The 12878-nt window shown below is 38.4% G+C and overlaps 1 protein-coding gene across 1 annotated transcript in view; it reads left to right on the top strand.

Moving 5' to 3' along the window:
• Window positions 1-12878, top strand: part of LOC126334937 (tRNA (uracil-5-)-methyltransferase homolog A-like) — an 81129-nt gene that overhangs the window by 16788 nt on the left and 51463 nt on the right. The window contains exon 3 of the mRNA XM_049997681.1: window positions 10195-10365. Coding sequence (XP_049853638.1) covers window positions 10195-10365 — 171 coding nt within the window. The remainder of the gene's footprint in view (window positions 1-10194; window positions 10366-12878) is intronic.

Genomic DNA, 12878 nt, shown 5'->3' with positions numbered 1-12878 from the left:
ATCAGATGTCCAGCCCATTGCAGTCTTCTAGCATTTATTATGTTTATAATTGTATGAATATATTTTTAGATTTATTATGTTTACTATCGTTGGTTGTTGTGATGGCTCATAGATTTCTATGTTATGTCTTCTCTTCCAGCATTGTGATTCATTGTCAAAATATGGACCAAAGATTTTTCTATAAACTTTATTCTCAAACATTTGTAAATGGTGGTGTTCTGTTTTTGTTATGCTCCATGTTTCTGCCACATAGATTAGAACTGGTCTGATGATTGTATCATATAACTTTATTTTAGTTTCCCTAATCAGTAGTTTGGACCCTAAGAGATTTTGTATTGCATAATAGGCTTGGTCAGCATTTTGCAGTCTCGCTTTGATTTCTACCTGTCTCTGATTTTGTTCCTCTATCACTGAACCCAGAAATTTGAACTGTTAAACACGCTCAAATTTATGTTCACCAACTATTAGTTGTTATCCCACTGGTCTGTACATCTTTGAACTATCATGTATTTTGTTTTCGTCTTATTTACTTTCAGGCCAAGTCTTGATGCTTCTGCTGCAAGCTCCACAAATAATTAGCTAATCTCAATTTCACTGTTTCCAATGAGCACTACATCATCTGCATATGCTAACATGTTAATTTTGCTTTCTTGGAGGATCCCAGCAGGTACCAGTTTGAGTTTCCTCACAACTCTTTCTAAAGCTATATTGAAGAGAAGGGGGACAAAGCATCTCCTTGTCTTAACACAGTTTTATTTTTAAAATGGTCAGACTTTAATCCATTTTGTAAAACCCTGCTTGTATTTTCATCCATGCATACTTTGCAGAGATTTATCACTTTAATTGGGAAACCAAATTCAGTCATTACACTCCACAAGCTTTTTTATGGATGGAGTCATAAGCCTTCATGAAATCGATGAACATATAATGTATGTTTTGTTTATATTCCAAAACTTTTTCATTTATTGATTTGATTGCAAATATATTGTCAATGGTGGATCTGTTTTTGCGGAAGCCATTTTGATAACTCCCAATTATATTTTCTGCATATGGTTATAAGTGGCATAGCAATTAACAAGATAAGATCTTATAACCTGTATTGACTAATGATATTCCTCTACAGTTTCTGAGATCTTCCCTGTCTTCTTTTTATGAAATTATGGAAAGAAACTATGACAAAAAGGTTGCAAACAAAGAAGAATCCTGAAATAGAACTTGCTTATCAACAGGCACAAATGCAGACAAACAAAATTAACCGAAAGAAAAAGAAACAATTCCTAAAACAGCAGATTGAATCTATTCATGAATATAATAAAAATAACAACATCCGGAACATGTATGGTTCAGTTAACAAAATTAGAAAAGGTTTTAATTACAAAACAAAGGTGATGAAGGATTTAAATGGCTATATGATGACTGAACCAAGAAAAATTTTAGTGACAACCAAGGACTGTTTTGACAACATACTGAATTTTTCTGATCCCGAAGCACCATTTACCAGTTCCAGCAACAGTCGAAACTGTGAGGAAATTCCAGAACCCGCATATGAGGAGGTGGTAGAGTATATCAAATGCCTAAAAAAATGGTAAAGCAACTGGCAGTGACAGTTTTCCAACTTAGATACTAAAATATGGAGGAGAAGCACTGCAGAGATGTTTATTTCATCTTATACAGATACTCTGGAAAATGGAGAACATTCCAGCAGAGTGGAGAGAATCATTAATAGTCCCTATACATAAAAAAGGATTTTATTGATAAAAGTAAAAAAAAAAAAAATACAATATTCTATAGCAGAATCATTACAGTGTACATGTATGTGTACTTTTTACTTAACTACCACTGAGAAAGGGTGTTTTCTAAAAGCTTTGAAATGATGTCAGTCTTTTTTTATATGCCTGTTATTTGCTCAACCTCATTTACACAGTGAAATAAGGTACACAAAACAGTTAAAATATGATCACATACACTACAGAGTTTATACAATTCTCAGGAAGGTGGCACACATGGCTTTCCTTCCGTAGGCTACCTCGATGACTGCGGTGACAGGAAGGGCATTCGGCTGCAGAGTTAAATAAAATAAATTTGCCGGAACATGAATACAGCGAACCCCATACTGTATGGTATTAACGCCAACAATGAGACGTCCTCAGGGTGGGATTGACCTTTTGAAATCATTTGTATGGTGATGTAGGTTAAGATCCCATATACCACCCCCTGCAGCCATTCATCCAGGTAGGCCCCTGTTTGCGAATAATCTGTGTGATGTTTCAGAGCCTTAAAATTGACAGCAGTCTGAATGTTGGCTATCTAGTGTAGTGGCTAACATATGAGCCTGATGTGCAGAAAGTTGCAGGTTCAAATCTCATCAGGTGCTTCAAATGTTTTTATTGTATCAAAATGACTGTGGTCATTATTTTTCTTGTGTTTAGGAATCCTGTATATTCGGTTCACTAGACAAACAATCAAACAACTTGTATAAATGAGTTTTATTACAACAAGACAAGTGAAAATATTTAACTTTGACTCAATCTTCTTCAGAATATACAAACATAAGCAACTTCTGGTCCTAGCCAATGCTTCTAACAAAAGTCTCTCAACTGAACTGCAATGGCTGCTGATCTCTAACTGTGCAACAGAGAGAGTGCTAATGAAGAGGCTACGATGCTTCGACAAACAAAGTGGCTAATGTTGAAGCTGCTATTGAAGTGGGCTGTCACCACTCAGGTGCGGCACTTATGTTGTCTTCACCTGGGGCTGCTGCTATTCCATTGTCATCCTGGAGGGAGGTTGGTCAGTGTGCGATTGGTTGACCTCTTCTCATAGCCTTCTCTTTTCCGTCATTCCTGATTGGCGTGCTGGCACTGAATTTATGCCATAACATTCCTCTACCCCTAAATGATTGCCCGTCATCGTATATGGAGCACGACAAGGGAATTGGGGGGAGGCCGGAAGGCAGGAGTGTGGCCACTTTGATGGACTTGAAACTGTGGCTGCAGGGGATGTCAGTCTTCTGATTGTACCCCACCATTTGGCCTTTGTTCTGGTGGAAACATCCCCCAAAAAACACCCAGAAGGGTACACGGCCTGAGGCCCATACCAAGATGTAGAAGGCATTGGCTGCTGTGGTGTGGGTGGGTCCAGCTCCAGCTGCATCGGTAGGATGAGAGAAGGCAGTGGAGGCGAAGGCAGCGTCTCCATGGGGTCATCCCGCAGTGTCGTATTGACATCCTCTGGTGGCTGTTATGGTCACACTGTCCTTGGGATGCATGACTCTGGGAGAAGAGATACAGAAGGATCACTTTGCACATGGCAGTGCCAAATTTGATTGTGATGTTGGCACTGCAGTCCGTCTGGGCCTGAAATGAAGATACATGCATGCATCAAGGTGACAAAGGATCTCGCCCTGCGCCCACTGTCTGCTGCTGCTAAAAACTCTGGGAAACGCAATATCATGCAGCATGAAGCAATACTTGTGGCCTTCCTATGGTGCCGGGTGCTGAGGAGGGTGGAGCAGTGCCCGATGGCGGTGGCCATGAAGCAATTCCGCTGGCGATGGTCCATCTCATGGATGTGAGTAATAGGAAGCAAGAAACAGTTGCAGTGCTTGTCTGTGGTGTACGTGGCACCAAGTTTGGCCATCTGCTGCTTGAAGTTTCTGACACAGAATGTTCAGCTTTGCTGTTTGACTGTGAATGCAATGGTGCACCAGTTAGGTGCTGTATGCCATAGTGTTCACAGAATGTTTCAAATTTTTTGACGTGGACTGAGGCCCATTGTCTGGCACTATGACTTCAGGCAGCCCTTAGAGGCTAAAAATAGAGGACAATGTGTGAACAGTGCTATGTGACATTGTCGAGTTCATTGGCACAGCAAAAAGAAACTTGCTGTAAGAGTCTACTAAATCAACCAACAAATGTTCCAAAAAGAACCTGCACAGTCTATTTGCACACGTTACCATGGTGATTGCAACTTAGGCCAAGCAGAGAATTTTTGTGGCAGAGCGGACAGATTTTCCACACATGCGTGACACTGTGACACCATCTGTTCTGTTTTTGGTGTCCATACCCTGCTAGGTACAGTGTCGATATGCTAACTGTTTCGTACAAACAATCCCCCCGTGCCCTTGATGAAGTAACTGCAACGCTTCTTTTTGCAAAGCTTTGGGGGATCAACACATGTGACTGTCCACTGTCATTTTGAACAAGAATTGCACCTTGCTGTATAGCGAAGCTATGCTGACGTGCAAAGTATCGGTGCACTACAGAGTTCTTTATGCTATGCAGTGAGCATGATCAATATGTGCGAATGTATTTTAGCAAAAGGTTCAGATCTAAACCAGCTTCTGTGGCCTTTGCAATTATTCTGTAGTTCAGAGGAAAGGATTGAAGCAGTTCAGAATAATTAGCATCGATATGACAAGAAGGCGCAGCAGAAGCATCATCAAAGTCAATGTCGAGGCAAATCGGAAGACATGAAAGTGTGTCCGCACTACCGTGTTGAGCTGTCAGACGATACACAATCTTGTAGTGGTATTGAGACAACAATAAAGCCCATCTTTGCAACTTTTGGGCAGTTCGTACTGGAACCAGCTTCATTGGATGAAACAAGGACTGCAATGGCCTGTAAGCCATTTCTAAGAAGAATTTTGTGCTGTACAAATAGTGGTGGTATTTGATGACACCATACTTAATAGCCAATGCCTCTTTATCTATTTGTGAATAGTTACACTGAGCTTTGGACAATACCTTTGATGCGAAAGGAATTGGCCTGTCTTTATCATCATCTGCGCAAAAGCACTGCACCTATTCTGTAAGGGGAAGCATCAACTTGCAACCCAACTGGTTTGTTAGGATCAAAGTGAACCAAGCAGTGAGCATACATCTTTAAGTTTTTGAAAGCTTCTTGGCACTCATCTGTCCAAACAAAGGGGACGTTCTTGTAATGCAAGTGATGCAATGGAGCTGCAATTTGTGGAGAATTTGGTATGAACCCAATATTATAGTTCATTTTCCCTAAGACTGACTGCAATTCTGTGACATTGCGAGGAACTGACAGGTCACGTATGGCTAACAAATGTGACTGAAGAGGATGTACCCTCTGTTTATGACATGACTGAGGTTTAAAAATATCACACTTGTCCATTCTGCACTTTAGCCCCGCATCAGATAACACACAAAACAGAGCATGCAAATTTGCAATGTGTTCTTCAGGTGTACGACATTCTACAACAGCATAGTTCAAATAGTTCGAACAGTTTGGCACTTGAGCAGTCAGATGTTGCAAATACCATTGGCAAATTGTGGGTGCAAAAGCTTTACCAAAAGGCAAATGCAAATATTTAAAGAAGCCCAAATGAATGTTCACAACACACAGGGTTTGAGATTCTTCATTTAGTGGTATTCGAAGATATGTGCTGTGCAAATCAATTTTTGAAAAGTAGCTACCAGTGCCTAATGTGTTCGTGAGATCCTCTGGGTGTGGCAATGGATAGGTATCAATCACAGTTTTTGGGTTGACTGTAGACTTAAAGTCAACACAGAGGCGAATGTGACATGAAGGTTTGGGGAGCAAAACCAGTGGACTTGCCCATTGACTAGCTCGCATGGGCGCAACATCTTCACTATCTTGCAATTCTTTAAGTTCAGCAGCCACATTGTCCTGCAATACAATGGGAACAGTTCTGACCCAGCAAAATTTCGGCTGAGCATTGTCATTCATAGTAATATGTGTAAGAAAATTGTTAGCCTTGCCTAAATGTTCATAAGAGTTCAGAGATTTCTTTCAGCAAGCTAGCTGCATTGTCTTTGGGAATGAATGCAGTCACTGTCAACACATTGTCCTGAATTTGAAAGCCAAACAAATCAAGGCTAAATAATCACGTGATTGGAGTCCAGTGAAAGTCATGGTTCGCATATGTGAGCGATACATGGCAGGCAAAGTACATTTTCTGAGGACGGGAGTGTCTTGTCCATTTGAAGCCGTCAGGTGTGTGCTAGTTTGAGACAGGCATAGGGAGCCTAAGAGTTCATATGCGTTACGATTCAGCAATGTAACAGAGGCACCCATGTCCAACGGAAATTTCACACTTTTTTCACTAAGATGCAGATGAACAAAAAGTTTTTTGGGCTGGTGTAGCACTGAAGAAACTGTTTGCTTGCTAGTTTTGCTACACCGCATTGATTACATAGGCCTTGTGAGTAGGTTTTGGTGAGTGAGTGGAATACTTATGATTGTTCTGTTCCAGACATATGGATTGTACGCGACCCTTCTTGCCACAAGTGTAACACTATGGTTGTCTGGACGGGCAATCTTGGTGTTTGTGCTGTGAATAGCACCAAGGGCATGACTTAATTCTTTTTGCATGTTTAGAGAACTGTTTACACGGCTTGGCATGTGCATACTGTTGCTGCCCACCAGATAAATAACACGTATCTTGTGTAATCTGGGGTGCTGCTGCTTAATGCTGCCATAGGTTCATCTTGATGTTACTGCATCGCCACATGGGAGTTGTGCAATGGTAGAAATAAGCTCCAGAAATTAGTGTTCACAATGAGTTTTATTTCGCATGCTAGCTGTTTGGCGGCGAACTATATGTGTAAAATTGTCTTAGTACTGTCTCATGACTGGAGTAAGACTAACTTCAGACTTACGTAGTCTGACCTAAGACTGACCTCAAACTGTACTGAACTGAACCAAGACTGACTCCTGGCGGTTTAAAAATCACCTCTATTTATATGATTTTAAACAAACACTGACATTGTTAAATGTTAAATTTGCACATATAACAATCAAAACTTTTAAATACATCTTCCCAAATTACACTGAAATTTACATGAAATAAAAGTGAATAATTTCATACAAAGGCAGGAGAGAATTGGTTTCTATTAAGACTATAAATTGCATGTTTTGTCATAACAACAATATATTTCATTAATTTGCGTATATTATTTTACTTACTTAAAGAATAATCACCCTGTCATTTTCAGATGATCAGAGGGATTAATTTTTTTGAATGATAGGCCAAGATTCAATTAATTAAATTTTGTATGAGAAAAAAATTACATTTCTATATAGTCATAATTACAATTCCATTAACTAATTATGACTGAAAAATTATCATGTCATATTTCTATTAGGTATACAATTTGTTTTTAGAGTGAATATATAAAAATAGTTGTCTCTCAATGACTAGAAATATCGGAATTTTAATCATTAATTGCTCCATAATCACAATAGCAAAATTATTCCTACCATGTGCCTGAAATTTGTATAATGTACAAATTGTGATGGTACATCAGCTTTTAATCCAACATGTTTCCTTCATTCTCCGTACTGGTGAGGTCCAACATAAACAAGATCAAAACAATAGCTTAAATTAGTGCAAATTACTAATTTGTTGCAAAAGAAATTCTTCAGTGTATTCACATTCAGAAAACCAGAAAAGACAAAACCAAAGGAGCAGTTTAAATTTGTGTAAATTACTGATATGACACATACGTCCTCTTCAGAAGAGTGGGGATGAGACTGGAAAAGGATACAGGATCCCAAAGAGGGTTGTGGTATTACATGATCATAGGAAAGTTCACTCAGAGTGGCGTTAGAGGACAATTTCTGAAGGAGACAAAAGACTGCACTTTCTACTGTTGACAAAGAGTAATGTAGTTTCACAGTACCTGAGACTTTGTGAGCAATGTTTTGGGCTTCATACTGTTGCAACCACTCGAGCCATTCCTCTTCTTTTTCGTTAAACTGGCAAAAAGGTGCTGTATTACTTGGAGTTACAGTTGTTGTGTGTTGGTCGGAGGTTGCACTGCATTTGTTGTTTGATTGCCGAATAACTGCGCTACCGTGTTTAGAAGGGTTGGAATCTGCTGTGGGTAGGAGAGATGGGTTGGTCTTTTTGGAATAGGCAAATGCAATAAATAGACAATGCAAGCAATAAAAATGAGCACACAAGCAAAGAAAAATTTCTGCCACACCCTCCAGAAAAAACTGAATAGAAAAACACTATAAGAGACACTTTTAAAACATATAAACATGCTCCTGCAAAGTAAAGACAGGGTAGAATTAAGGCACCAGCAAAACACAAAAGCCCACGACAAAACAAAACTAAGACAATCTGTGGCAGTTGTTGGCTCTAGGTTCAAAGTGTTAACAGGTTGTCGCTGTGTTATTGCTCCTACATTGTCAGCACCATGTTATTCAGACATCGCGTTGCCATATTGTTGTGTCTAGGAATCCTGCATACTCGGTTCACTAGACAAACTGAACAACTCATATAAATGAGTTCTATTACAACAAGACAAGTGCAAATACTTAAATTTGAGTAAGTCTTCTTCAGAATAGACAAATACAAGTAACACTTCTGGTCCTAGCAACCGCTTCTAACAAAAGTCTAACTGAACTGCAATGACTGCTGGTCTCTAACTGTGCTACATAGTGTGTGCTAATGAATAGCCTACAATGTGTCAGATAATGAAGTGACTCATGTTGAAGCTGCTATCGAAGTGGGATTCCACCAATCGGCAAGGCGTTTATGTTGTCTTCACCTAGGTGCAACTGCTGTCGCACTATTGTCCTGGAGGGAGGTCGGTCAGAGTGTGATTGGCTGACCTCTTTTAACAGCCTTCTCTTTTCTGTCATTCTCAACTGGCATGCTGGCGCTAACTTTACACCGTGACAATTTTCATTTAATTAATTGGTTTAAATACAATTTTTAAAAATGTATAATCTTTTGTTATGTCATTTTAATCATTGTCAAAAATTTTGGTTTGGCCTTTATTTTTTCTTCTTGTCATTTTCTTTTCATTTGGAATCTTTGCACATGTGATCATTTTAGTTATCAATCACAATATTTACGTGTTTGAAAATGTCAACCTAAAAGAAAGAGGAAATAATCTGTTTCTGTATTGGCTTTTCGGTGGTGTCAGAAACATACATTTCATTATGTACAAGATGTACATTTTTTGAGTGGCAATAGTCATACAAATAATGGAAACATAAATTCATGTTGCTCTATGGAGAAAGTAATACGGATGGAGATTAGAATGAAAGAAGGGATTATAGATGAAATGACGGTCAAGCATAATGAGGAATAGAAGTAATGACTGCAATAACATGTATGAAAATATAATATGATAAAATGGATAATAAAATTACATTGAAGTCAATAAAATCACATGCAAAAATGTTCAAAATAAAAAAGAAGGTAGGAAGCAATAATGAGAACAAATGAAAAGGTTTGTATGGTCTTTAAAATAACATGGCAAATAATTGCAATTAAAAAAAATGTATTTAAACCAGTTATATGAATAAAAATAATGTTTAAAATCATTTCAATAAAGATTTTAAAATAAAAAAATATTGAAGCACTTGACAAGATTCAAATCCACAACCTTTTACACATCAGAATCATATGCTAACCACTGTGCTACTTCTACCAAAGTGAGGGCTCTAGAGCACATGCAAAATTATGAAATTTTCCGTCTTGATTACTCACAAATGAGAACCCACCAGAGGGAATAGCTGCAGGGTGAGGTACCTGGGACCCTAAGTTTCATCACCATATGGATAGTTTCAAAAACTTGATTGCACCCTTGGGGCCTTGGACTTCTTGTAAGTAAAAGAAGAAAGAATTGTCAGTGAATGGTGTATTTTAAATGTTTACGTGAAGGTCAGGCAGACAACAGTAATCATCTTTACAGGTGTTTTTGAAAGGTTGCATGAGTAAATTTGTAGAAAGAGATTACAATTGTGGCAAGACAATTTGTGTCTCCTTCACAATGATAATGTACCTAGTCACCCAGCTTAGCCTGAAAATTTTGTGTACTTAATCAGATGACTGTCCATCTGCAGCAACTCTACTCTCTGGATCTCACTATAAGTGATTGTCTCTTCTTTTCAAAGTTAAAGTCAATGATATTAAAGACAATTCACCACAGGTGATGAAAGGTATTACAAAAGCAGCTTTCTGGGACTGCATTACTAAGTTTGTGGGTAGAGAGATGGAGTACTTTGTAGGAGAGGTATTATTTTTGTTTGTAAGTTGGGTGTTGTGTAAAATATCTATCATTCTTTTCTTGTCTGTGTTATAACTACTTCAAAATAAATATTTTTTTTAATGTTGTAAACATTTAAAATTTAGTGAATAGAGGAGAATTATGGCTTTTTCATTTAATTTATGTTTTTTCTTAGGAATTTAAAAAACTCCTGAATGATAAACTGAAACTTTCAACAACAAAACTGAAACCTCCAGCTAGAGGAAGTCGATGGATATATATCTGCTTTCGAACAGAGGAAGATAAAAAGAAAGCTCTGGAAGTTCTGAGTGGCTACAACTGGAAGAACAGCATATTAAGTGCACAGGTATAACTTACTGAATTCAAATAGGGATAGAAGTAACAGCTGTAGATCAGTTATCAGAAGATTAATGAACAAATGTAAAAGGTTTTTGAATTTGTGTTTATCTTCATTTAGGTAGCAAGATATCTGGATGATGTAAGTCTTAAAAAATCTTTTTTTTTACCCTCAATGCCCCCCCCCCCTCCCCAGTATCTCTCTCTCTCTCTCTCTCTCTCTCTCTCTCTCTGTGTGTGTGTGTGTGTGTGTGTGTGTGTGTGTGTGTGTGTGTCCAACCGAGATCACTATTTGCCCTAGTGTGTGTGTGTGTGTGTGTGTGTGTGTGTGTGTGTGTGTGTGTGTCTCCAACCGAGATCACTACTTGCCCTAGAGATGACAGTGGCCCTGTGTGTGTAGTTTTCTCTGTCTGATAATGGACTTTTTCATATAGCTAAAATCTCAGATTCTACTTCTAAATGTGCCTGTCTGCTGTTCAGCATCTTTTCTATGTGGTTTGTACCAGTGTATCCTGATATTCATATTGTTATGTCATCCCAGATTTTCAACTGTTGAATACATACGTTGGAATTTTTAACCAGTAGATAGACACAGATTTCAAAGTTGTGTGTTCATCATATAAATGGGGTGGGTGGGGTGACAGCAGAACAGACTGTAGTAAAGACAAAAGAAGGCCCTATCTTTATCTTTGAGTTTGCCAGGAGTAGTAGTGTATTACGCGCAAGACTGTTGGAGGGGGGGAGTAAGTAGAGCGAGCCCATTAAGGAAACCATTTAGTGGGTAAAGAACACTAATTGAGAAGGGAGACCAGGAATTGTAGTGATTGTGTACACAGAAATATGAGTATAATTAGAATGTGTGTGTTGTAAAGAAGTGGAGTCCTGATGGGAAGAAATAGTAGGAAAAGGGTAACTAAAGTGCAAAACATATTGTTAGAGGTGAGGTGCTCGTGCAGAGGGTGTGTGGGCAGATATTATTGAAGACAGAGTCAGTGGCTTGTGGGATTGGAAGTTGTGTTGGATAGATAGTTTCTGCCAGTGCAGTTAAGAAAAGCTCAAAGAAGAAATACAAAGCTACCGAGAATGAGACTAAAGTAACAAAGTAGCATGTAATAGATGATGTCTTAATTCATCAAATATTGAATGAATTCTGCCTAAATGTGCACACACAAAGAAACCAGGTTACTTGTGTAGTGGAGTCAGGTTGAACCTGCATGAAGAATAACCCCTTGTTGTCTACTGGAGCATGACAGAATGATAGCCTGGTGGCAGTGCTCACTGGGTTGGAGACGTGCCTGCCAGAAAACCAGAATGTATGAGACATTGGTTGCCAGTGTCTGCACCGCCTGCAGATGATACTCTGTGCTGACAAAATTGAGGAGCATGCTCCACAATCTTTGAGAAAGATTTTATGGAAATTAATCAGTAAAAAAAAATACTTATAGCTTTTTATGTCACTTCATAGTGAAGTGCCCATTATTTCTTTAATGGTCATAGTTGTGAAGTTTGCATTTAAGTAACACACTGTACGAAATTCAAAAAGTTTGCAATGAAAAATAGGGGTTGCTCATTTTGGCTTTGGCTGGCAGATGGTGGTTGAAGTGATCACTATAGCAAAAATTTACAGATACCAGTATTTGAATGCTGGCCCCTGTTTTGACCAGAACCGAGGTGGAATCTTCCTGCACATGTTACGGGCCTGAAAATAGCATAGTAAACTGTCTAAACTGGTAGCCAAATAAAATAAGTTGGCACATTAGATGGCTGAAAAGTGTTTGATTTGACATCGTCTGGCAAACCCCACAACCATCTATGAAAAGATGGACATACAGAGATTTTGGGTTTAGTGCATATTAGATCATACATTGCTGCATATTACATTTAGCTAACATGGTTAATATTTCTTTAAACTTGGGAGCCAATCTATATGTAGTACCAATCCTCAGAAAATAAATTTTATGCAGTGGGTTTCCTTGCACTCACACACACTAATTATTTCCCTCTTTCAAGAACTGCCCATCTCTTTCAGCTGCTCTTCGAAGTTTTTTGGTGTCCCTGACCAAATTAGGGTGTAATCGACAATCATCAAAGTTTTCCTTTCTTTTCCCAGTCTTTTCTTTCTTTTCCCAGTCTTTTCTTTCTTTTCCCAGTCTTTTCTTTTCCCTGCCCAAATTTCTTCTTGTTTTCTTTCACAGTTTGCTCAGTGTACAAATTGAATAACATTGGGGATTGTCTACAACTTGTTCTCAGTGCCTTCTCAATTACTGCTTCCCTTTTGTGCCCTTCAACTCTTTATAACTCTCATTTGGTTTCTAAGTTGTAAATAGTGTGTAATTCCATGTATTTTACATCTGCTACATTCAGAAATTCAAGGAGTTTATTCCAGTAAACATCATAAAAATCTTTCTCCAAATGTGGCAAAGAGCAAGCAAACAGGTGAGAATTTTGCCATCTAGTTAATACACGTAACTTTCTTATCTATGTTGACATACAAGTAATTACAGTTTTTTTCCCTCCATTGGA

The sequence above is a fragment of the Schistocerca gregaria genome, chromosome 1 (genome assembly GCF_023897955.1).
Source record: "Schistocerca gregaria isolate iqSchGreg1 chromosome 1, iqSchGreg1.2, whole genome shotgun sequence".
Classification (NCBI taxonomy): Eukaryota; Metazoa; Arthropoda; class Insecta; order Orthoptera; family Acrididae; genus Schistocerca; species Schistocerca gregaria.
This window is presented reverse-complemented; position numbering and strand designations above follow the sequence as displayed.